This window comes from Austrofundulus limnaeus, unplaced genomic scaffold (genome assembly GCF_001266775.1).
Source record: "Austrofundulus limnaeus strain Quisiro unplaced genomic scaffold, Austrofundulus_limnaeus-1.0 Scaffold119, whole genome shotgun sequence".
NCBI classification, from domain to species: Eukaryota; Metazoa; Chordata; class Actinopteri; order Cyprinodontiformes; family Rivulidae; genus Austrofundulus; species Austrofundulus limnaeus.
Genome location: NW_013952521.1, coordinates 200,569 through 213,800, shown reverse-complemented (window position 1 = coordinate 213,800; position 13,232 = coordinate 200,569). Strand labels below are relative to the sequence as shown.

The 13,232-nt window shown below is 39.1% G+C and overlaps 1 protein-coding gene across 1 annotated transcript; it reads left to right on the top strand.

Moving 5' to 3' along the window:
- Window positions 1–1,360: 1,360 nt before the first annotated feature.
- Window positions 1,361–9,016, top strand: pdk2a (pyruvate dehydrogenase kinase 2a; the record flags this gene model as incomplete). Its single annotated transcript, XM_014014735.1, is given in 11 exon segments — window positions 1,361–1,596; window positions 2,175–2,316; window positions 2,785–2,856; window positions 3,558–3,742; window positions 5,728–5,817; window positions 5,911–5,988; window positions 6,099–6,175; window positions 6,268–6,366; window positions 6,849–6,959; window positions 7,256–7,369; window positions 7,963–9,016. Coding segments are annotated over 11 exon segments (1,227 nt in total). The 3' UTR covers window positions 8,104–9,016.
- Between the last annotated feature and the right edge of the window lie 4,216 nt (window positions 9,017–13,232).

Below are 13,232 nucleotides of genomic sequence, written 5' to 3'. Positions count from 1 at the left end.
ATATATATACCAGGTACATACTTAATATGTTCCAAATACCATCTGCACCTAATAAGTGCCAGGTATATATGGTAAATACTATGTGCATACCATATAAGTAGAAGATTTGTAACTTGTGAGTAATAAATATATGCCTAGTATGTATGTGGTATTTACTAGATAAGAATAAGGAATAACTGCTAGATAACTACCTGGTATGTACAGGTAAGTACAATATATTTGCCACGTAAGTACCAGGTAGCTATGTATCCAGTATAAACCAGGTAAGTACCTGGTATGTACCAGGCAGGGACATAACTGTTATTTACCAGGTAAGAACGTAATTATCCCATACATGGTATTTACCAAATAAGTACCTGGTCTGTATTCATTATAAACCAGGTGTGTACCTGGTAAGAACCTGGTAGATATAAAGACATGCCTGCTATTTACCAGATAAGTACCTGGTACATGGAGCAGGTAAGTAGTGGTACATACCAAATAAGTATGAAATGCATCCCCATTAGTACCAATTTTGTACATGATATTTACTCTATCAGTGCCTGGTGTGTATCTAGTATTAACAAGTAAGTGCATAATATATACAAGGTGCATATCGGGTACTTGCCTGGTATGTACATGTATAAAGTAATGACCCAGTACATATGATGCTGTATTGTGTATTGTGACCCAGTGTTACAATGTATCCATTTCATAAGAAATGATTGACATATAATCTCTTATATTGAATCAAAATGTGCAGATTTCATTGTAGTTACTACACAGGTCAACTAGATAGCTTTGTATTTTATCCGTCTTTTCATATAAACACCAGTTCATTGACTTTATACTCTTTCATTTAAAAAATATGTACATTTTAAGCCTATGCTACAAGTAGAAAAACAGTTAATTGATGGAAAATATTGTTTACATCTATAAGAACTTGTCCCCTGTTTTTGTAACTTCTTGTTGGATCCCCCTCCCCACAGAAATTTCTAGTAAAGACAGTAACACACAATGATTTCGTGGAATGAAGTACTCCTGCCAAAATACACCAGAGTAGACCCACCCTATGTAAAGTTATCTGCTGCTTCTGGGGGCGTCTCCTTTCTGGGAGTTCCAAATGTAAATAACCCCGCCCACCTTTTACGCTGATTGGTCAATCTGTGGCGTAAATAAATTTCCTCTTCTGCCATTGGCTAAAGCTCTGTTCTTTTCCAGACGCGGACCCTCCTGTTGATCGATGGTTCACTGAGAAAAACAAACACCACTAACCCCGCCTCCTCTTTACTCTCATTGGCCAGTCTGTGGAGTAAATAAAATTCCTCTGTTTCCTATTGGCTGAAGCGCTGTACTTTTCTGCACGAGGCCCCTGCTGTTGTGAATTGCTGCAGAGAGGACAAGCTGTGGTTTAGTTCGGAGTTAGCTTAGCACCAGATGCTGTTGACACAGYAAGACACAGAAAGGAGGCGCTGAAACTCCCACGAAGCTTGTAAAAAATGAAGTTCGTTCGTTTTATTATGAAAAACGCCGCTCTGGCCAATGCGCCGAAGCACATCGAACATTTCTCTAAATTTTCTCCGTCGCCGCTTTCCATGAAGCAGTTTCTGGATTTCGGTGAGTAAATGAAGCTTCTAAATTAGTTATTTCGCTGATATCTAATTATAAAGCAGCTAAAGTTTGCAATAAATGGTCATATTGTGATTCACGTTGGTATGGAAGGCCGCACGTCTGCTGTTGTGTAGTTGACGGACAGACTGGGCAAATGTTGCATCAGATCTGCTGCAAGCTCAGGCTAAAGAGAAATACTAACTATTCATCAAAATAAAACTTATTATCTGCACATAAATGCATCAAATATTGACGAACACAGATGTCTGCATGATTAAATGAWATTTACATTGCAAAATGCATGAAAAGATAAATGTTTTTTTGTTTTTACTAACAACTTTTTGTTGTAAATCTTGAGAAAATAGTTGTTTACTATAAATATTACTTTAACATAACAAAGGTTGTCATAAAATGTTATWTTCACAGCTGTTAAGTTCTCAAAATTATCATGGCAGTTTGTTTGGTAGCACAGAAGAACCCAAAAAAAGCAGCAAAATTAAATATCTGTGCATGTAAAATGGCTAAATTAGTGTAATTTACTCCTTATCAAGTGTGCTTTTTTTTGTTTTCTTTGTGTAATTTAGGCTCCATAAACGCCTGCGAGAAGACCTCCTTTGTTTTTCTGAGGCAGGAACTCCCTGTGAGACTCTCAAACATCATGAAGGAGATCAACCTCCTGCCTGACAAAGTGCTGCTGACCCCTTCGGTGCAGATGGTGCAGAGATGGTGAGTCCAGCTGCCAAATCTGGGCTGTGACCTATCGATCACCTTCATGTGTTATCTGGACCGCAGCTTTTTTTTTCTTTTTTTTTTTTACTGAACTCTAACATCACCCTAAAACAACAGAGCAGTAAAATCGGTACCTCCCAGCTTCATTGTGCCACTTTGTTTAATCCTGCTTGTTAGCAGGTTTTATTACAGCTGCTAATTGGCTCTGGATTCTCTGGGCTGTATTTACCCTCATAACTTGCATAACGCTCCGAATCAAAACAATACCCTTTGACCAAGTTGTACTCGCTCCAGCTGGCTGTGAGGAGGATGGGCTCTGAACTTTACCCCAGTTTCCACGTCACACACCCACGTGACGTGTGTTTTTTTTCCTCAGTGGTCTGCTTCTGCCTCTTGTAGTGAACTTCCATTTTCTGCAGAGGCACTCAGTTTTTTCTCACCGTGTTTTATCTCTGTTCTCCTCAGGTACAGTCAGAGTTTGATGGAGATCCTCCACTTCCTAGACAAGAATCCAGACGACCACAAAGTGCTTTCAGAGTAAGGCTTTATGTCGAAATATTTTTTAGTTAAGTTTATTTAAAAACAACATAAATTCAACGTACAACAAAAAATACAAATCCTAAATGAAATGAAAGGCAACAGAAGAAGAAAAAATCTAATTCTATCTGCCCCTTTTTCTCAAATAAATAAATTCAATCAAAAATAATCTTTACAAAAACAGAAAAATAATAAAGGTTTAACTCCTTGAACAGCATACATTTACATATGTCTCCAGCAAATTAACCTTTATCATTCTAAATATGTTCTAAGCTGCACAAAAACCCAAATCATCGGTTTTAGTGTCATTTAACAAACATAAAAAAGTTATCCTTAATTAACTGAAACAGTGCAGTTTGAAACAGTTTACACAAAGTTTTCCCAGCTGTATATATCTATGCAGGTACGCAGTCAGTGTAAACAAAGTTGAATCTGTTGACAACCATATGCAAGCTTGAGTTACATGATTGAGTAATATTAGGTTGGCTGTAGTCTGTGTATGTAAACAAATATGACTGGTTTTATTAAACATTAAAACATAGTAATCAACAACAAATATTTCTTAAAAAAAACTTTCAAATAAAGACACATAAACCATCAATATGAGAAAAAAATACTGTGCTGATTTTTTGCTCAGGTTTACTCCCACTGACAGCTGGATGTCTGTTGTTTTTTTTTGTTTTTTTTTTTCTCCTCTCCAGGTTCGTCGATGCCTTGGTCACCATCAGGAACCGACACAACGACGTGGTGCCAACCATGGCGCAGGGCATCATCGAATACAAAGAGAACTTTCCCCAGGACGTCGTCACCAACCAGAACATCCAGTACTTCCTGGATCGGTTCTACATGAGCCGCATCTCCATCCGAATGCTCATCAACCAACATAGTGAGTCGGCAGCGTTTCATCCTATTTTGTGTCAACATATTTAAAGCACATTTATCTAGATGTATTTATATTAGTATTTTAGTCATTAGCCAGAAGGAAGAAAAATAATAATAAAATGAAAGAAGAAGAAAAGAATCTTATATCTGCCCCTATTTTCAAAATATAATATTAATTTCAAACAATAGTAATCAAATAATAAAACAATATTCTAGATAAAGATTTCTACGTAATGTTCATTTTGAGATGCAAAAAAAAAACATTTTAGGAGTAAAAGTGTTATTATCTGTCACTTGTTGCACTGGTTTGCATTTATCTCTCAGGTTATTAAGTGGAGATAAATCTACTGCTTATCTCAGTTAAAATAAGATATCCAGTTCAGTTCCATCATCTGATCAAAACAACAAGCTAAAACAGAAAACAGAGTCATTAAGGCGTTGTAAARCTCATCTTTTATTCCTTATCAAAGCAGATAACCTATCTCTGTCATTGTTTACGTGCGTTTCGCTGCCTTCAGCTCGGAGTGAAAACCTGTAAGAGCAGGTGTTGAAGAGATAGAGGAGGGGATAAAAACAAAAGTAGGTTGAAAAGCACCCTGTTGATCCGGTTCGATCTTGTTCCGTTCAGAGTTTTTGTTTGTCTTAGATAGCTTGAGTCGCCCCGGCATGGGAGACTGCTGATGCCTGCAGAATCCAGGGTTTCAAAACTGCTGTTGCACCAACGTTTATGACTTTACGTAACCCAGAATGTCCCGGACTTTTTCCACATGAGCGAGTTTTAATTCGGAGCAGTTTCAGTCTAACATTTAGTAACTCGAGTTCTTTTTCCAAAACAAGTGAAGGACTCATCGGGCATATCTAACCCAGGAGGTTAAAAAGTTACTCTTTAGTTGCACGTCTGCACTAAATACACACTCCTCTTTAGTCTCCCTTAAGTCAGGGGTTCTTAACCTTTTCGACCTCGGGGCCCAATTTGTTGAACGTAAAGTGACACGAGGCCCAGTCAGACATTATCAATGTATGGATCAAAATGATAATTATTCTAAATCTTGTTTTAATTTTTATTGTATTTACATCWTAACTAAATTAWATACACTTACAGTTTAAAAGTAAAACTCCTGTCAAATAATCACAAGACATGATTATGACAAACATTTTTATATTGTAACCTGCCCATAACAATTATTTGAACAAATACAAAGGTCAGTCAACAGACCACTCTCTTGAGACCTCATCTTTACAGACCACTTAGGCTTATCAGCACAAAAATACATATTTTTTTAACACAAACAAGGACAAAATGGACAATTCAAAAAATAAAATTGTGGACATAAAATAAATAAATTTAAAATGTTTAATGTAAATGTTTCAAATTAAAAAAATATGTAAAAATAAATTTGATAAAGTACAAATGAAAATAGACTTTTTAAACTTTTGCAACCAGAAGCTGCTCTTCATATTAGTGACAAACGTTAACAGTAACAACAGCTTTTTGACAAGTTTAAATTTTCTTCAAAATACATTCAAAATGTTTAAAAATAAACCACAAAAATTAATTTAAAGTGCAAATTAAAATATAGCTGTATTGTAACTGTATTTGATAATGTTTTGAACTTTTAAAATATTGCATGGTAAAKGCAGAAGCTGCACTTCGTATTAGTGACAAACTGTGGCCTTTTTTGATGGTTTACCTTCATTTTTGCTTCTACTTTTAATTTAAAATAAGTTTCCATTCTCGACAGTTTTCTAAGTTTCTTCTTCTACATATTAAAAAAGTTGTTTAACATCTGAGTGGCGCACTACTGCTACTAGTGGTGAGAGAGTGTATTGCACCGTATTTAAAATCAATGCGGTCCCACGGCCCTCTGCGGCCCAAAGTTAAAAACTGTTGTTCTTTTGAGGCCCTCAAGGTGGTGCTCACGGCCCACAATTGGGCCGTGGCCCATGGGTTAAGAATCTCTGCTTTAAGTCATCTCCTGCTTTCTGCAGCTCTTGTTTTCGACGGAACGACCAACCCGGTCCACCCCAACACCATCGGAAGCATCGACTCTCAGTGCCAAGTGGGAGATGTAGTCCAGGGTAAGTGTTCATACACAGTAGTTTTTGTTTTTGTTTTTTTGCACTTTTTTTTTGTTTGTATTTCGTATTTAGTCGCCTGTTTTGTATTGTCAGATGCGTACTGTAGTGCCAAGATGTTGTGTGAACAGTACTACTTACGCTCCCCTGATTTGGTCCTACAGGAAATGAACCGTGAGTTGTTGGTCGTTTTTTGTTTTTTAATCCTCTGATGTTTAAAGATCAAATCAGGACATGTGCGGTTCTGCCTGTTCAYTCTAAAATGAAGTTTTCCTTTTGTGCAGACAAGAAGAAGAATCATCCAATCACCATCGTGTATGTGCCCTCTCACCTCTATCACATGCTGTTTGAGCTRTTCAAGGTAACACCCCCCACGTTTTCAGTTGTCCCACCAATGAAAAAGACTTCTAACAACAAACTGACATCTTGAGTTTTCCTCTTTTTATCTGGTAGAACGCCATGAGAGCGACCATCGAGACGCACGACTGCAGCAACAACCTCCCGCCCATCAAAGTCCTGGTGTCTCTGGGCGGCGAGGACATGTCAATCAAGGTGAGCCGCGGAGGTCTTCGGAGATTTTTTTTAGTGGGTTTTGTGAGAAATAAACAGCTCCTTATTCACAAATTACATAATACAAAATTCACATAGWACATAATCCACAGTGTGTGAATCAGGTCTGAAAGGCCGAAGTCGCCGCCCCGTCCCGGTTACATAACGTGCGTGTTCTGGTTTCATCACGGCTCCGATCGCTCCGGTTGTGTTGAAACTTACAGAGCCTCTGAACTCTGGCTCGGGTCACCAGGACCTGGTTTTATCTGGTCGCTTTGAATAAACAACAAGCCAWTGATTTGAACTCAGGTTTTAGGGCTTCCTCGATTTAAAACTCCTTTTTTTCCGGTCCTTCTATGAACTCCAGCCTCGTCTGAATGCAGACACTGATCCCCGRTTTCTGCATGTTTTCAACTAAATGATTCAAATTAAACCAACAGATCCTGATCGAGCAACTCTTCTCTGGTTTTTCCCTCCGTCTGTAGGTGAGCGACAGGGGTGGCGGCGTCCCTTTCCGCAAGATCGAGAAGCTGTTCAGCTACATGTACTCCACAGCTCCAGCTCCTCAGATAGGAGACCACTCCAGGACCCCACTGGTAAGGAAGGMTCACCATTCTGAGTTTAACTGATCAAACATGCAAAATTACACACAAGCTGACTGAAACCTGGAAGAGAAAATTAAAAAGAATAACTATATAAACCATCAGTTTCTTCATTTTTAAGCTATTTTAGGATAATAACGCTGGCTTTCTGCCACATCAGGAGTTACAACAAACAAACGTCAAAGTCTGCAGCTAGTTTTACTGCAAATAAAATCCTAAATAAATAAAATATGAAGTTATCTACATAAATCCTTTTTATTAATTCACTTTAATCTTCCTTCTTTCTGCAGGCGGGTTTCGGCTACGGTCTTCCCATCTCTCGTCTCTACGCCAAATACTTCCAGGGCGACCTGCAGCTCTACTCCATGGAGGCCTTCGGCACAGACGCRGTCATCTACCTGAAGGTGAGCCGAGTGTAGAGCTGGAGGAGGTTTTAAACCCTGCAGCGAAACAACTAACTTTAGAAATGTTCTGCTGAAGTGCAGCGAGTTAAAGGAATTTGCTGAAAACTGCTGAGYAAGCTGAAACTGAAAAGGAGGAGACGTAGCTAAAGGAAGGAAAATGCTAACAAAATGTTAGAATAGCAGAGCGCTAGCTAAAAACCAAAAATAACACATGGCTAACCAAAAGAAGCGATGTGCTAGCTTAAATCCTCGATTGGATTTAAAGAGACAGCCTCAAAACGAGTCGATCTAAGGCTCAGAAAAGGGGCGGGGCTTGTGGAGTTACAATAAGGAGGAATTCAGACCAAAGTGTTGCAGGCCCACTTTATAAAGACCCCCAAKTAAAGGATTTAAATGRGACAACGGAGGATTTAAAAGCATCTTAAGTCTACTAGCAAAAGACTAGCTAAAAGCTACATTTAAAGACAACTYTAGAGCGTTTGTCCTGAAGCACGTTAGGATTAGGGTTGAAGTCACAGCACTCAACTCAGAACTTTAAAGGCCGTTGTACTCAGTTTTTAAATTAGCTTGTTTTTTTCCRGTGTCCCCTGCAGGCTCTGTCCACGGACTCCATCGAAAGGCTGCCGGTCTACAACAAAACCGCTCTGAGGAACTACAAAATGAGCCACGAGGCTGACGACTGGTGCATTCCCAGTAAAGAACCGCTGGACCTGCGGAACTTCAAGACGGCTTAGAGAGGATCTCTGCAGGCGCCAAACTGARGCGTCACCGCTTTTAAAAAAAAAAATCAAAACGCGACGCGGATCCTCCAGAAAACGTCCCTGTGTTCCCACGCTGTCGTCTGCATCTACCGACCAGAGCAGATTTCAGCCTTTCAGCTTRGGACACTTTATTTTGGGCTTTATTTAGTAGCTAAATAGACAAAAGGATGCTCGGATGAAGCAGTCTGACTCTTGCTGAAATACTGAAGGAGGAGTGAGCGGAGTCATGTGCAGGTAGGGTAGAGACGGAGGAGGCGGCGCCCTGCGTGTTACGGGTGTTAGAAAAGAAAAAAAAACGGGGCGGAGCCATAAAACGAAGAGAGGAAGTTGTGAGACATTCAGTGGTTCTGAGGTGTTCAATAAACAGGAGCCCCTGCAAACCCACCCAAATGCAGGTGTTCATTGGAATACTTGAARTATTATCAAATCAAATATTTGCACCTAGTTCAATTTTACAGTACTGTAACTGTTTTGGTTGGAAAATTTTGGCTTTTCTTTGCATGAATCTGTGCATTTCTTTATGATTTCTGCCTTTTAGAAACAAAAAAAACTGAAATAGTTGTCAGTTTTCTGGACCAGGCTGAGTGTTTTMGGGCATTTCTGTGTTTGGAGGAAATGTGGGTTATGTTCTGGAGGCTGCAGCTCCACGCGGACCTGAGTTTGTCGGAGCTTGACGAGCTGTAAGTGTTTGTCAGCCTCGTGTGGAGGATGACTCTAAGTGTTACGAAGCCTGAGGGAGAGAGTGGCTCAACAAGGCCAGTTTCTGTTTTTGTGTTTGTTTTTTACTCTGTGCCAAATGAATGTCCTGGGTCCAGATGTGTTCAGAACAAGCAGCGTCTTTTGTGTTTATCTGCAGCCCACGGATAAAAAAAAGGTTATTTTTATAGCTATCCTTTTTATTTTGACTGAAAATATTGTAAATACTGTAAATAAAAAGAACCACCTGAAAACGAAGTGTTATAGTCATGTTTTTTTTAGTACTCTATATCAGTGGTTCCCAAACTTTTTATCTTCTGACCCACAAAATATTCATGGAAAAAACTTGTGACTCCAAATATTACTGGTCTGAGTACACAAACTTTGTTAATAACCCTGAAAACAAAGGCTACACATATATACTTATTTATACTTATTTTGTGTTTTTGTAATAATTACAGGGAAAATTTACATCAATTATTTTATTACCCTTTAAATTGATTTCTGAAGTGGTTCCCAAACTTTTCAGCTTTTGACCCACAAAATAACAGCAGCAGAGACCTGTGCCCACAACTATTTTTGGATGATAAACATTTGTATCGGGTGAACTAAACATGGGCATAGTAACAATATTTATTATTCTACATTTATACATTTTAGGCAACTATGACAAAAATGTAATTAATGTAGAAAATCTTTTCAGGACCCCACCTTGATGTTTCAGGACCCCACTTTGGGTCCCGACCGCAACTTTGGGAACCACTGCTCTATATAAAGTGGAATGGATTGGATAGTGACGCACCAAAGAGGATCTCTATCTTACACTATGAATTAAAGGAAAACTGACATATTTTAGTTAATAATGTAATATTAAATGGTTATTTATTCTGACCACATCATATTGAATTTTTGAAAAAAAAAATTAAACCAAAATAATTTAGGGGGGCTTTAAAAATATTTTAGGGGGGGCTCCAGCCCCCGTAAAATAAGCCTAGTGACACCACTGTTTTTCAGTCATGTTTGCAGTTTAATTTCCCTGATTTTTTTATTAAATCCTCAAACGAAAAAAACAAATTTCCTGAGCTGCTGCTGGGTTTGTTTCTGAGTCGGACAGTCTCCAGCTCTGTTGTGGCTGCAGCTGAAGGRGCGGGTCACGTGGTGTTTCTGGCCCAGAGCCCAGTGAGCCAGAGGTTAGGGACTAAACAGCTGAGGCGGTGTCTTGAGGCTGGTTTAGTATTCAGGGCATGTGAGACTCACGCAGCCGAAGGCTAACAGCCTAAAACCGAGGGCTAATAATAGCCAAATCCTCTCGGATTTAGCTGCCAAATGTTTTCAGCTCATAAAAAAGAGAGGCGGCAAATATTTTTAGATTAGCCATTGAGAAAAATAAACAATTTTTTTATGATTAGATGTGACTTAAAGGGACAGTTTTAATGTAGAGGTTGTATATTTTGTATCACTTCATTTGATGTTATGAGCAGTCAGTGTCTTACCTGCAGTAGAGTGAGTCTAACAGCTTTTCAGTGCAGAAATYTGAGCTGGGCGATGTGGCTGAAAAAATATCAATTATTGATTTATTTTATTGTTTTGCCTTTTTGAAATAAGGACCAGAAGAAACTGATGATCTTCCAAACTGTTGTTGCAACCTTTCCTCTTTTATCCATAATTTCCTCTTGAGCTTTTGCTCATTTTTTCCTTTCACTCTTCGTCATTCTTTTTTTTAAGCATTTCTGAGGCACGAGGGTGAAACATGAAACTGCTGCTGCACACGTTACTCAACAGATCATTGTTAGCTTGTACCAAAGAGGGAGTTAGTGAGCTGATGCTACCAGCCATGCTTGGCTGGGCGTCAGCTGCTGGGAATGGATTTTACGGCTTCAGTAGCTGTTGTTGTTGTTGTGTTGTTGTCACAATCTCCAGTCCCGGTTTATCTGTAGTTTTTATTTCCTACGTAAGTTACATAAACATTCATAAGCTTCCATAGGTAAAATTATCAATGTTCTGACATATTTGTTATCAACATTGATCCCGCTCAGTTGGCTRTCAGCAAGAAGGTCGCCAGATAAAATATATATAGATAAATATAGCCCCTGCCGAAATCATTCTTGCCATGTAAATTAACTTTGACAAAAAAAAATAAAACATGTTTGTAGCTTGAGGAAGCTACATTAGCTATTTTTAGCTGGTTTTAAACTATTTTAATGAGATGTTTTATTGTGTGGCTGTTGTTTCATCAGTGCTCCTCAAACGGTTGTGTGACCTGAGGAATGTGGTACTGTGGTGTACTGTGTTCACAGTAAAATAAAAACAGTGATTTACATAAAAACACAATGAAAACATTGTAATGAGATTCTCTGTGATTTTTTTGTACCATTATTAATCTTTAAGGCACGATAAAAGAAAAGAAGTGGTTCCACTTTTCCTGTGACAGTCATTATCATGATTTAACAAATGCATAAACATTCTTAGTTAAACAACAAATGAATCACAAACAGAAGAGATTGTTTCTGTCCGTTATCTGATAAAGAGAATTGAGGGGTCATCTTCCACGGTTGGAATGACCTGTCATGTCCAAAATAGAGTTCAGTTTGTGACAGAGTTCCTGTCCTCTCGTCAGGCCTGTCCGAGGCCTGCTTCGAGGCAATAAATCTTGTTTCTTCACTCGAGGTGACCCCTACAAATGCAAATCTGTCCCCGGGTTGCCAGATAGAATGGAACTTTAAAGGGGACATATTCTGTAAAATCCACCTTTTATAGCGATTAAATATATTTTGTTGTGTACTTGGAGTCTCTAGGACTAAATTTCTCCGGGGGCCACTGTTACTGCAGGTCAACAGCTCAGGGGCTGAATACCACACATGTCTATGTTTAACTAAAAATAACAGAGTAATTGAAGTAGAAAACCGGGGGTTTGGGCTTAAGAGATGAATGAACTAAAGGGCCAAACTTTGGTCACTTGCGAGCCGGATGTGGCCCACAGGCCGCCAGTTGATTAGCCTTACTCTAGAAGGTAGAAAAGTTTAGTTTAGTTTCTCCTGGTGCTGCAAAGATATCTTTATATTCCGTTTGGGACATATTTTCCAACTTGTTCCATTTTCTTCTGTTTTCTACCATGTTTTCTGAATTATTACATCAGAATTTGCGACGYAGCTTCTAAATAAGGTCTGGACTTACCAAAAACAATTCACTTATCTTCCTTCTCCTCATGTCTGATCATGTGAGGCTGGATGAACAAGTCCACCCTTGTTGACGTCTTTTAATTCGTTTGTGAATAAAGTTTCTGTACAGCTAAATAGTCCTGGACTGGTCTGAAAGCTGGAGGGGGGTCGGGGTGCGAAGCACATTGTTTAGATTTAAAGAGACAGCCTCAAAACGAGTTGATCTGAGACACATCTCAGACAAGGGGCGAAAGAGGGGATTGTGGAGTTGCAATAAAAAGGAACACAGACCAAAGCATTGCAATTCTACTTTATATGGACCCCAAAWGAATAATTAATGTGAAAAAAGAAGGATTTAAAACGTCTTTTCTGTTCACTGAATGAAACTTTGCTCACCAGACATGTTGTATACAGAACAACATCCTAAAGCACAACACTAAAAACACAAACAATATAATATAACATATATAATACATATAATAAATCAGACACATTATGTATTATATTTATTTGGTAGTTTTGGGGGTCTGTAAGTCCGGTTCTCCTGGTCAAGTCCAAACAGCAACCAGTCCACTTCTGTATAGTGACAATGACACTGACTGAGCTTCACCTGACCCTGGACCTGGACTCAGACCATTCATTCAATAAATAAATAAACAAATAAACAAACAAATAAATAAATAAATAAATAAATAAATAAAATTAGGTCAGAGGCCAAAGAGAGCGAGCCAAGTCACTTATAACGGTGGAGTTATTTTAGATGTGATGACCTCCTTCATGACTTCAGGAATACTCCGGTCACCTCAGACCCTTTTAGACCATGAAATAATGGCAAAGACAATGTTACGTTTTTCCTGTGTTTATGTGTGTGTTAGCAAAATATCTCCTGAACACGGAGACTGATTCCACTGGAACTCTCAGAAAGTAAACACCTGATGAAGGTCTGCAGCTGAGAGACGTTTGGAGTCGGCTTCAGTTAGATTTACAGACACTGAGCTTTGGGGTGGTAGTAGCTGAGAGTTGTTAACAGCAGGATCTGTGCTCGATGCGTGGCAGCAGAGGTCACAAGGCTCCTGGTCCTCCTCTCAGGTCTGATCCGGGTCCAACAGACACACAGCAGCTGATCCAAACACGACCGCCAACCTGAGCTGTTTACCCAAACACGAGCCAGCAGACCGACGTCTGCCGAGGACTGGAAAGAATCCAGTGGTGTCCTCCTCCTCCTCCTCCTCCTCCTCCTTCTCCTCT